Source organism: Zea mays, chromosome 1 (assembly GCF_902167145.1).
Source record: "Zea mays cultivar B73 chromosome 1, Zm-B73-REFERENCE-NAM-5.0, whole genome shotgun sequence".
Lineage (NCBI taxonomy): Eukaryota > Viridiplantae > Streptophyta > Magnoliopsida > Poales > Poaceae > Zea > Zea mays.
In genome coordinates this window covers 265,843,142-265,855,088 of record NC_050096.1, presented here as the reverse complement: position 1 = coordinate 265,855,088, position 11,947 = coordinate 265,843,142, and the positions used below count along the sequence as shown (strand labels likewise).

General features: G+C 54.4%; 1 protein-coding gene across 2 annotated transcripts; it reads left to right on the top strand.

Moving 5' to 3' along the window:
* The first annotated feature begins 8,304 nt into the window (after nt 1-8,304).
* On the top strand, nt 8,305-10,860 carry LOC100282649 (uncharacterized). 2 transcript variants are annotated; one of them, XM_008678420.3, is made up of 6 exons: nt 8,305-8,496; nt 8,632-8,812; nt 8,986-9,142; nt 9,811-9,845; nt 9,939-10,052; nt 10,455-10,860. In XM_008678420.3, exons 1-6 carry the CDS (start codon nt 8,450-8,452, stop codon nt 10,476-10,478), a joined length of 558 nt encoding a protein of 185 aa, XP_008676642.1. In that variant the 5' UTR covers nt 8,305-8,449; the 3' UTR covers nt 10,479-10,860. The 2 variants fall into 2 exon arrangements, with proteins under 2 accessions (XP_008676642.1, NP_001149029.1); NM_001155557.1 differs by having other exon boundaries at nt 8,343-8,496; nt 9,939-9,981; nt 10,455-10,842.
* Nucleotides 10,861-11,947: the final 1,087 nt, after the last annotated feature.

Below are 11,947 nucleotides of genomic sequence, written 5' to 3'. Positions count from 1 at the left end.
GTGAGTTACTTATCGCAGAAGGTGATGAGTGAGGTATCCGTATCCCGGAGGCGTAGGAGTCCCTCGGCTCGGTCAGCCTTGGCTGCTTATGTGTACTCCGTCGTTTTCGAGATCCCACTTTCGAAGTAGTCGAAAAGCACGAAAGACATTCTGGCAGAAAGGATCTTTTCCGAGGAAAATTTTGACGCGGAGGGGGTTCCCCCCTTCTAGCCCCCGAGGGAGGGTCGAGCTTTGCCGAGGCAAGGCTGACCCTTCCTTGATGGTTAGACTTTGTGTGTGAACGAAGTGTACGAACGACTTGAAAGCATCTTAAGGGTAGAAGCGACGTAGCTGTCAGATGTTCCAAGCGTTGCTGTAGACCTCGCCTTGACTGTTAGCCAGCTTGTACGTCCCCGGCTTCAGAACCTTGGCGATGACGAACGGCCCCTCCCAGGGAGGCGTGAGCTTGTGCCGCCCTCGGGCGTCTTGCCGTAGCCGAAGCACCAAGTCGCCCACCTGGAGGTCTCGGGACCGAACCCCTCGGGCGTGGTAGCGTCGCAGGGACTGCTGATACCGCGCCGAGTGTAGTAAGGCCATGTCCCGAGCCTCTTCGAGCTGGTCCAGTGAGTCTTCTCGGTTAGCTCGATTGCTTTGGTCGTCGTAGGCCCTCGTCCTCGGGGAACCGTATTCTAAGTCTGTGGGCAAGATGGCCTCGGCCCCATAGACTAGAAAGAACGGTGTGAAGCCCGTGGCTCGGCTCGGCGTTGTCCTCAGACTCCAGACCACCGAGGGGAGCTCCTTCATCCATCGCCCGCCGAACTTGTTGAGGTCGTTGTAGATCCGAGGCTTGAGCCCTTGCAGAATCATGTCGTTGGCACGCTCTACTTGTCCATTCGTCATGGGGTGAGCTACGGCGGCCCAGTCCACCCGGATGTGGTGATCCTCGCAGAAGTCCAGGAACTTTCTGTCGGTGAAATGGGTGCAGTTGTCGGTGATGATGGAGTTCGGGACCCTAAAACGATGGATGATGTTGGTGAAGAACGCCACCGCCTGTTCGGACCTGATGTTGTTTAGGGGTCGGACCTCGATCCACTTGGAGAATTTGTCGATGGCGACCAGCAGGTGCGTGTAGCCCCTGGGTGCCTTCTGCAAGGGGCCGACGAGGTCCAGACCCCACACAACAAACGGCCAGGTGATGGGTATGGTCTGCAGAGCCTGAGCGGGCAGGTGTGTCTGCTTCGCATAGAACAGACACCCTTCGCAGGTGCGGACAATTCTAGTGGCGTCGGCCACCACGGTCGGCCAGTAGAAACCTTGTCGGAAGGCGTTTCCAACAAGGGCTCGAGGCGCTGCGTGATGGCCGCAAGCCCCCGAGTGTATCTCTTGTAAGAGCTCCTGGCCTTCGGCGATGGAAATGCATTGTTGGAGGATGCCCGAGGGGCTGCGGTGGTAGAGCTCCTTCCCGTCTCCCAGCAAGACGAACGACTTGGCGCGCCGCGCCAACCACCGAGCTCGGCTCGGTCGAGGGGTAGCTCTCCTCGGTGGAGATATTGCAGGTACGAGGTCTGCCAGTTTCGATTAGGCGTGACCCCTCTTCGCTCCTCCTCGACGCGCAGTGCCTCACCTTCGGGGGCCGAGGGTGCCTCGGGCTGAGCCGAGGGTGCCTCGAACTGGGCCGAGGGTGCCTCGGGCTGGGCCGAGGCCTTCTCGGGTTCGGGCTTGTCGTCGGTCTTGACGGAGGGTTGATGCAGATCTCGGGAGAAGACGTCTGGGGGAACCGTTGTTCGCCCCGAGGCTATCTTAGCCAGCTCGTCCGCAGTCTCGTTGTATCGTCGGGCGATGTGGTTGAGCTCGAGCCCGTAGAACTTATCTTTCAGGCACCAAACCTCATCGCAGTAGGCTTCCATCTTTGGGTCGCGGCAGTGGGAGTTCTTCATGACTTGGTCGCTGACGAGCTGCGAGTCACCGCGGGCGTCGAGGCGTCGGACCCCTAGCTCGATGGCGATGCGCAACCCGTTGACCAGAGCCTCGTACTCGGCCACATTGTTGGACGCCGGGAAGTGGAGGCGTAGCACGTAGCGTAGGTGCTTCCCGAGGGGCGAGATGAAGAGCAGGCCCGCGCCTGCCCCTGTCTTCATCAGCGACCCGTCGAAAAACATGGTCGAGAGTTCCGGTTGGATCGGAGCTGTCGGGGGCTGGGTATCGACCCATTCAGCCACAAAGTCCGCCAAGACTTGGGACTTGATGGCCTTCCGAGGGGCGAACGACAGTGGTGATACCCTCTTTGATGAACCCTGCCGCCATTAGCTTGTGGATCTCCTCGCCTATGGCTCTGCGCTTTTCTTCGTCGAATCGGCGCAGAGACTACTTCACGGGTCGGGCTCCAGCTCGGATATCCAGCGAGTGCTCGGCGACATCCCTCGGTATGCCAGGCATGTCCGAGGGACTCCACGCGAAGACGTCGGTGTTTACGCGGAGAAAGTCGACGAGCACTGCTTCCTATTTGGGGTCGAGCTCGGAGCCGATCCGGATCTGCTTGGAGGTGTCGTTGCTGGGGTCGAGAGGGACGGACTTAACCGTCTCCGCTGGCTCGAAGTTGCCGGCGTGGCGCTTCACGTCTGGCGTCTCCTTAGAGAGGCTCTCCAGGTCGGCGATGAGGGCCTCGGATTCGGCAAGGGCCTCGGCGTACTCCACGCACTCCACGTCGCATTCGTACGCGTGTCGGTACGTGGGGCCGACGGTGATGACCCCGTTGGGGCCCGGCATCTTGAGCTTGAGGTAGGTGTTGTTGGGGACGACCATGAACTTGGCGTAGCATGGCCTCCCCAGCATTGCGTGGTAGGTTCCTCGAAACCCGACCACCTCGAACGTGAGGGTCTCCCTTCGGAAGTTGGAGGGTGTCCCAAAGCAGACGGGTAGATCGAGTTGTCCGAGGGGCTGGACGCATTTCTCGGGGATGATCCCATGAAAAGGCGCAGCGCCTGCCCGGACCGAGGACAGATCGATCCGCAGGAGCCCGAGGGTCTCGGCGTAGATGATGTTGAGGCTGCTGCCTCCGTCCATGAGGACCTTGGTGAGCCTGACGTTGCCGACGACGGGGTCAACAATGAGCGGGTACTTCCCCGGGCTCGGCATGCGGTCGGGGTGGTCGCCTTGGTCGAAGGTGATGGGCTTGTCGGACCAGTCTAGGTAGACTGGCGCCGCCACCTTTACCGAGCAGACTTCCCGACTCTCTTGCTTGCGGTGCCGAGCCGAGGCGTTCGCCACTTGCCCACCGTAGATCATGAAGCAGTCACGGACCTCGGGGAACTCTCCTGCCTTGTGATCCTCCTTATCGTCGTCGCGGGCCCTGCCACCCTCCGCAGGTGGCCCGGCCTTGTGAAAGTGGTGCCGAAGCATGGCGCACTCCTCAAGGGTGTGCTTGACGGGCCCCTGATGGTAGGGGCACGGCTCCTTGAGCATCTTGTCGAAGAGGTTGGCGCCTCCGGGAGGTTTCCGAGGGTTCTTGTACTCGGTGGCGGCGACAAGTTCCACGTCGGCGGCGTCGCGTTTCGCTTGCGACTTCTTCTTGCCTTTCTTCTTGGTGCCGCGCTGAGTGGACGCCTCGGGGACATCTTCCGGCTGGCGGCCCTGGGCTGCTTATCCTTCTGGAAGATGGCCTCAACCGCCTCCTGGCCAGAGGCGAACTTGGTGGCGATGTCCATCGGCTCGCTCGCCCTGGTGGGGGTCTTGTGACACAGCTTGCTCACCAGGTCGCGGCAGGTGGTGCCGGCAAGGAACGCGCCGATGACATCCGAGTCGGTGACGTTGGGGAGCTCGGTGCGCTGCTTCGAGAATCGTCGGATGTAGTCCCAGAGAGACTCTCCCGGCTGCTGGCGGCAGCTTCGGAGATCCCAGGAGTTCCCAGGGCGCACGTACGTGCCCTGGAAGTTGCCGGCGAAGGCTTGGACCAGGTCGTCCCAGTTGGAGATCTGCCCCGGAGGCAAATGCTCCAGCCAGGCTCGAGCGGTGTCGGAGAGGAACAGGGGGAGGTTGCGGATGATAAGGTTGTCATCGTCCGTTCCACCCAGGTGGCAGGCCAGCCGGTAGTCCGCGAGCCACAGTTCCGGCCTCGTCTCCCCCGAGTACTTTGTGATAGTAGTCGGGGTTCGGAACCGGGTCGGGAACAGTGCCCGTCGTATGGCCCGGTTGAAAGCCTGTGGACCGGGTGGTTCGGGCGAGGGACTCCAATCCTCCCCGCTGTCGTAGCGTCCCCCCACGCCTAGGGTGGTAGCCTCGGTGCACCTTCTCGTCGAGGTGGGTTTGACGGTTGCGGTGATGGTGCTCGTTGCTGAGGCGACCTAGGGCCGCAGGTGCTGTGTTGCGCGTGCGCCCGGTGTGGACCGAGGCTTCCCGCATGAATCGGGAAGTCGCGACACGATGTTCCGAGGGGTACCCCTGCCTTCGGGAGGCAGAGCTTTCGGCCCGTCGGACCGCGGCATCCTCCAGGAGATTCTTGAGCTCTCCCTGGATATGCTGCCCCTCGGTGGTTGATGGCTCCGGCATCGCGCGAAGAAGTATTACCGCTGCAGCCAGGTTCTGGTCGACCCCACTGGAAGCCGGTGGCGGCCTTGCCCTGACATCATCGGCGATGCGGTGCTGGGTGCCCTGGGGTAGATGACGTGCTTCTCCGGCCGGAGGTTGGCCCACCCATTCCTGCCCGATGTCCCGGCGGAACAGCTCAAGTGTTCCTACTCCCTCGTCGAGCCTGGCCTGCATCTCACGGATTTGCTCAAGTTGTGGGTCATGACCCCCCGTCGGGACGGGGACCACAGCTAGCTTCCGAAGGATGTCAACGTGAGGCGCAGGCCTAGGGGGATCACCGTTTTCCGGTATACCAAGATGGTTGCCTTCGCCGGGACCCCCTAGATCGACGTGGAAACATTCACGACTTGGGCCACAGTCCTCGTCGTCGAGGCTGCGGCTACCGTTGGAACAGTCGGAAAGGCAGTAGTCGCATGCGGTCATGAAGTCCCGCATGACACTGGGGTTACCAAGTCCGGAGAAATCCCAACAAAAGTCGGGCTCGTCATCTTCCTCGGAACCCAAGGGCCCGTAGGTCGAGACGGCCGTCAGCCGGTCCCAGGGTGACCGCATACGATACCCCAGAGGGTTTGGACTCGCCTCTATGAGAGCGTCCACTGAAGCGAAGCCGCTTGGTGGGTCGAGGCTGAATCCAAAAGGCACGAGATGGGAGTCGGTCGATACCTCTTGGTCGACGGGCGGTGACGAAGTCGCGTCAGGGGCAGACTGCACCGTCGTCTCAGGTACGAGGGTGACGCCCAGCAAGTCCCTCGCGAGTGTGCTGGCGTCGTTCGTTTGCTTGGAGTTGGCGTGTTGCGGGGAGACGGCACTCGTCTTCGTCTCAGACGCGAGGTCGATGCCCGACGTGTCCCCCATTGGGGCGCCGGGGCCGTCGACTCGCTCGACAGCCGACGAGGTGCCGCCTCCTGCTTGGCCTTGGTTGCCCCGCCTCCTCCTCCGTCAACGGGGGAGGGGACGGGACAAGCCTGAATGTCGTTCTTCCGCCACGTGGGGAAGACGTTGTCGATTCCGCCGCCGGCGGGCGGGTTGTCGACCGCCATTGTCGCTGTCGCGCGGCGGGGGAAGGAGTATCATGTCGTAGCTGTCGTCGAGGGACATGAACTCAAGACTCCCGAAACTGAGCATCGCCCCGGGCTGGAAAGGTTGTTGGAGACTACCCATCTGGAGCTTGACGGGAAGCTGTTCGTCAACATGCAGCAGACCCCTACCTGGCGCGCCAACTGTCGGCGTTTCGACCCCGGGGGGTCCCTGGACCGTCGAGTAAATTGTCGCCGCGTGCCCCAGCCCAGATGGGTCGGCGCGAGACGGAGCGCGAAGGGGGGAAGAAGCCGGAGGGAGACAGGCGTAAAAGGGGAAACCCGCGGCCTTCGTGTTTGTCCCGCGCCCAGGTCGGGTGCGCTTGCAGTAGGGGGTTACAAGCGTCCACGCGGGAGGGAGCGAGAGGCTTACGCGAGCGCCGTCCCGTCCTTCCCCACGTGGCCAACCCTCTGTAAGAGGGCCCTGGACCTTCCTTTTATAGGCGTAAGGAGAGGATCCAGGTGTACAATGGGAGGTGTAGCAGTGTGCTAACGTGTCTAGCAGAGAAGAGCTAGTGCCCTAAGTACATGCCGTCGTGGCAGCTGGAGAGGTTTTGGCACCCTGTTCGTGTGGTGTCGTGGCCGTCGGAGGAGCGCTGGAGCCTGGCGGAAGGACAGCTGTCGGGGGCTGTCGAGTCCTTGCTGACGTCTGCTTGCTTCCGTAAGGGGGCTGGGAGCCGCCGTCGTCATGGAGCATGCGGGGCGCCATCATTACTTGTTTATCGGGGCGAGCCAGATGGGACGCCGGTCTTGTTCCCCGAAGCCTGAGTTAGCTTGGGGTAGGGTAATGATGGCGCCTCCTGTGACGTGGTCGGTCTGAGCCCTGGGTTGGGCGAGGCGGAGGCTCCTCCGAGGTCGAGGTCGAGTCTGTCTTCCGAGGCCGAGGTCGAGTCCGAGCCCCTAGGTCGGGCGAGGTGGAGACCGTCGACTGAGGCCAGGGCTGAGTCCGAGCCCTAGGGTCGGGCGAGGCGGAGTTCGTCGTCTCCCGGGGCTGAGCCCGAGTCTGAGCCCTGGGGTCGGGCGAGGCGGAGTTCGTCGTCTTCCGGGGCCGAGCCCGAGTCCGAGCCCTGGGGTCGGGCGAGGCGGAGTTCGTCGTCTTCCGGGGCCGAGCCCGAGTCCGAGCCCTGGGGTCGGGCGAGGCGGAGTTCGTCGTCTTCCGGGGCCGAGCCCGAGTCCGAGCCCTGGGGTCGGGCGAGGCGGAGTTCGTCGTCTTCCGGGGCCGAGCCCGAGTCCGAGCCCTGGGGTCGGGCGAGGCGGAGTTCGTCATCTTCCGGGGCCGAGCCCGAGTCCGAGCCCTGGGGTCGGGCAAGGCGGAGTTCGTCGTCTTCCGGGGCTGAGCCCGAGTCCGAGCCCTGGGTCGGGCGAGGCGGAGTTCGTCGTCTTCCGGGGCCGAGCCCGAGTCCGAGCCCTGGGTCGGGCGAGGCGGAGTTTCCTATGGAGCCCGAGGCCGGACTTGGCTGCTGTCAGCCTCACTCTGTCGAGTGGCACATCAGTCGGAGTGGCGCAGGCGGAGCTGTCCTCTTGTCAGGCCGGTCAGTGGAGCGGCGAAGTGACTGCGGTCACTTCGGCTCTGTCGACTGAAGGGCGCGCGTCAGGATATTGTGTCAAGCCACCTTTGTATTAAATGCTCCTGCGATACGGTCGGTCGGCGTGGCGACTTGGCCAAGGTTGCTTCTTGGCGAAGACTGGGCCCCAGGCGAACCGAAGGTGTGTCCGTTGCTGGAGGGGGTCCTCGGGCGAGACGTAAATCCTCCGGGGTCGGCTGCCCTTGCCCGAGGCTGGGCTCGGGCGAGGCGAGATTGTGTCCCTTGAGTGGACCGAGCCTTGACTTAATCGCACCCATCAGGCCTTTGCAGCTTTGTGCTGATGGGGGTTACCAGCTGAGATTAGGAGTCTTGGGGGTACCCCTAATTATGGTCCCCGACAGTTATCTACACCGCTCTATGTATCTGTCCTAATTAGAGACACTCATGGTATAAGGGTCATAACACTCGGGACCATCCTACCTTAGGGCATCTTCACCTGAGGTCATCCTGCCCTAGGGGTGCATTGAGGAATGTATAGTAGGTATTTGGTTGTGGTCTCTTACCTTTTAGAGCATCCAAACTTGGCTGAGTTGAGGGGTTGGTATTGATTTGGAGAACCCCAAATGCCTAGAGGGCCCTAGGATTTGCCCTCCCTTTGTTTTGGCATGACCATACATTAGTGGTTGGTATAGTTCGTTGTTGGATCCAACCTTAACATCCGTTAGTCATTTGTAAGGGCATGTCTGGAAGCATTATAATTTTTAAGAAACCAGTTTTTATCTTTATTTTCTAGAAACTAGTTTATGACTAAAACTAGGCGATGGTGTTTGGAACCCGATTTATAAGAAATCAGTTTCTAGTTTTTTACATACAATGACTAGTCTATTATTTCTATATTTTAAAAATCAGTGATAATAAACATAAATTCTATGAAACCAACAAAAGCATGACATAATTGAACAAATAAAAAATGGTTTTAGCTGGGAAAGACTAAGTTTTTTTTAAGAAACTTAGAATGCAATATCTATAAATTAGTATGTTTTCACACTAATTTTATGAATCAGTTTAATTGTTAAGTTTATCTTCAGCAGCTTATCTATGTATATTACAGTCTACCATATAAAATAGTGTTGTGGACCACCAGAGTGAACTGCTGTACTATTTTTTTAGCTGCCTAGTTTTTTAGTCGTTTCCTCTTAAAAAAGTTGTTGTGCTTCTCGTTTCACCGTGCGCCACAAGCACACAACTAGGGCGACCGCCGCCGACCTACGGCCAGCTGTGCCCATGTCTTCGTCGGGCCCTTTGCTGGCGACGGGAACCCACCACACCGGGTATGACCGCCCCTTCTATTCCCTTCCTGCTGTGAACACCCTATCCGAACCCTAACTTGAGTTATTTGTATTCGTACCCGTTCTAATCGAAGTGTGATACGTGTATTGTACCTCCGCCATTTCTTTGGCACGCAGCCGCCAACCTGAGGTTTTGTGGGCTCAGCGCTCCGAGAAGATTTTCTTGACTATCTCATTGCCAGATGCGAAAGATGTTGTGTTAAAGACCGATCCTAAGGGCCTCTTTACCTTCTCTGCTGTTGTCCATGGGGAACCTTTTAGCTTCACTTTGGAGCTTTTTGATTCAATACTGTCAGAGGTAAGTAATTGTTTGTTGCTGTCCTGGATTTCAACAAATGAGTAATGAAATTAGATGCTTATCTTTAGAGTTGCTTGCTCTGCATAATTTCCCAGCCAGCATTGGTCAAAGATAGCACTAATTTCTTATCTGAATGGTTAATGGTCTAATTATAATTTTGCTTGGTCTTATAGGGAAGTAAAACGAAGACAAAGATGGGCCTGCGAAACATAATCTGTTCAATCCAGAAAGAAAAGAAAGGTTGGTGGAAGCGCTTGCTAAAGTCAGAGGAAAAGCATCCATACATCAAAGTTGACTGGAACAAATGGTGCGATGAGGATGAAGAGTCTGGTATGTGCTAATGATATACATCCCCAGATATATGCAGTTGTTTTTGGTCTAGATGCATTCTGAATTTAGTATGAATAAAGGGTTGTAAAAAATCAAGCCAGGTTGGAATTCAGTAGTTTAAATTGATGAAATGTGTATTTTTTTTATGGAACTTGGATTTGTTGTTGTGGTGGCCATGGAGTCCATTCCAAACTAGTTTAATTTTGTTAACAAGCTACTACAATTTACTTTGGGTTACAAATTCAAATAATCTTAAGTACTATTTCTTTACATTTCTACTAGTTTCCAGTTCTGGCAGAATGGTAAATCCTTATTTTATTACATTAATGCTATGGTCAGATAATACATTGTGTCTTAGGACCAAGTCCATAGTACATATTCTCAGTTTGCTTAGGCACTGATGTATTACATGACAATAGATGATCATTTTAGTAACAAACTAATTCAGTTTTAAATGTTCCATTCTTCTCAAGTAGTAGTACTGTAGTAGCTAACGTTAGATATATGGCTACATAATCGATGTACTACTGTTATATGCCTTTATTTCAGTGGCTAGAGCACACCCTTGTATATTGCAGCTTCTATTTTTTTCACTTCTATCTGTACATTAGTTACAAATGTTGCATTCTTTGTCTGTCCATTTGTACGTAACAAGCAATTCCTTGCAGAGTTCTCTGGGGATTCAGATGGTGGCTTTGATGAGGTATATGAAATATAGTCAATTTTTTTGTTGGTTTGGATGTATCACTTGTACTGCTGCCTCGAGATACTCATTGTTATCTTGACATTGTTGCAGGCAAATGAAGGAGATGAAAGTGATGATGATGATGGGATGCTTTGTGAGTGCCCATCTTGTACTTTTCCACCTCTTGCTCTCGCTTGCTCTCTTTTGATATCAATTTTAAGCCAGGTTGTTACTGAACAAGATTATCTACTCATAAAGTCTTCCACTAGGCTCTAGGCTTAAAATGCATGCCTTGCTCATCTGAATATAGAAGATAATTCAAGTCTTCAATTTCAATTGGACATTTGTACTCTTTTTCACACTCTACTGCTTATTATTCATACACTGTTCTTATGACCTTCTGCTGTTCTGCATGGTAGCAGACTAGCAGTAGCAGGCCATCTATGTTGAAATAGGTTACTGAATTTTCAAAGTTCGCTTTCAGTGCCTACGTGCACTTTCAGATTTATGGAACAAAGCTACCTAAACTTTACCTTACTGACGGCTCCAAACATTCTGACACTGTGCCTAGTAAACAAACTGACAACCGCCTATGCTTCATGTTCGAACATATTTGTTTCTTTGCAGATCTCCCCGACCTTGAAAAGCTAAGGGGCAAGTGATCTGGCTGCTTCGGTGAAGGGAGTAGGGTTGATGTAACAAGTTACCGTTGACGTGACAGAGTAGGCTTATCATCGACGTAGTTGGGGTCTTACTTGCTGAGCATCTGCGACGGCTTGAGACTTTTAGGCATGTCTTCTATCTCCGAAGCACTCTTTCGGTCTTTCCTGATCAGTGAGCTAGCACTCTGAAAACGTAGCGATGAGCTGTCCCATTTTCGACTAACTATTTAGTGCCAGTGAATGGCCTAATTCTACAACTATCACGATGTGCCTATATGTTAGGGGATTATGGATTCTGTGGTCCGTCTTTGTGGTATGGGATTTCCGTTGGCAGGCAGGCCAGTGTGATATGCAGTTCACTTCGTTTATCCCTTTGGATTGCACTGAGCATGACCTGCTTGCTTTTGAGCTTTTCTACTGCTTGGGCTAGGCATTTAGTGAGTTATTTAGCGCACTATGAAATGGTCCATATGGAATGTTCTGCCTTTTGAGGTTATTGCACAGTTTCAGGTTCAAGATGGGGTGCGCTCATACCATTTTATAAGTTTTTTTTTTCATGCAACGTCAGATTTAGAATTGCACGTCTACCCTAGAGTTGTCTGTTGCTGCTGGGACGCCATCCACATTGAGATACTGATGATGCAACTGCATCGTTGCTTCACTGTGATGGAGTTCTGCCATGAAACATGTGTAGGTAGATTAAGAACAGTCGCTGCCTCTGCGGCACTGACCCACTGTGTAGTGTATTCAGCTAAGCATGACCGTAGCACAAACAAGTCCCTCGTTAGCACATATGCAAACAATTTGGCAAAAAGGGGGGGGCAGGTGCTCGAAGCATATTTATTGGCCCCGCGATGATGGGCATCGCAGGAAAATTTAGTAAACAAGTTCTGTACGGTTCAGCATTTTCTTGGCGCTTGGTCAGCTTTTGTTGAAAGGATCGTAGATGTTGTTTGGTTCACATATTTATAACGTAATAAGTAACTGATAACTTTAAATCATATTTGTTTAAGTCTAACTGTAATTAGATATCACACTATAAATTGATATCAACCTATTGAAACTTGTTATCATCGGTACTCGAGTGTGAATCATTATTATTATTAGTTACGTTACATTTCGTGAACCAAACAACAGTATAATTGGTGCAGCGTCGGCAGCGGGAGCGATCGGTGGTGGATGGACATGTTTCTTTAATTAACAATGAAAGTTATTTTATTTTTTGTCCCTTTACATATATTATATGTATCGTTCATGTCGACATGGCATCAGATTCTATTCCCCAATCAGTGAAAGTGTGAAGATATCAGATATGGGGCTCAGATCAGTCGGGATTATCCTCTTTTTGGTGGGAACCACGTTCCACACTTGCAACTTTGCAAGGCCGCAATGTGTTGTCAGAACATATCAAGCGCTACCGGTCCACTTTCATAAAGCGGGACTGGGATTTTGATTTCA

Bases quoted from the DNA above. Each gene is read 5' to 3' on its own strand.
- LOC100282649 (XM_008678420.3), top strand. From the start codon at position 8,450: ATGTCTTCGTCGGGCCCTTTGCTGGCGACGGGAACCCACCACACCGG. The intron at 8,813-8,985 runs GTAAGTAATTGT...TTGGTCTTATAG, and splicing joins TTGATTCAATACTGTCAGAG to GGAAGTAAAACGAAGACAAA. The intron at 10,053-10,454 runs GTTGTTACTGAA...GTTTCTTTGCAG, and splicing joins TGATATCAATTTTAAGCCAG to ATCTCCCCGACCTTGAAAAG.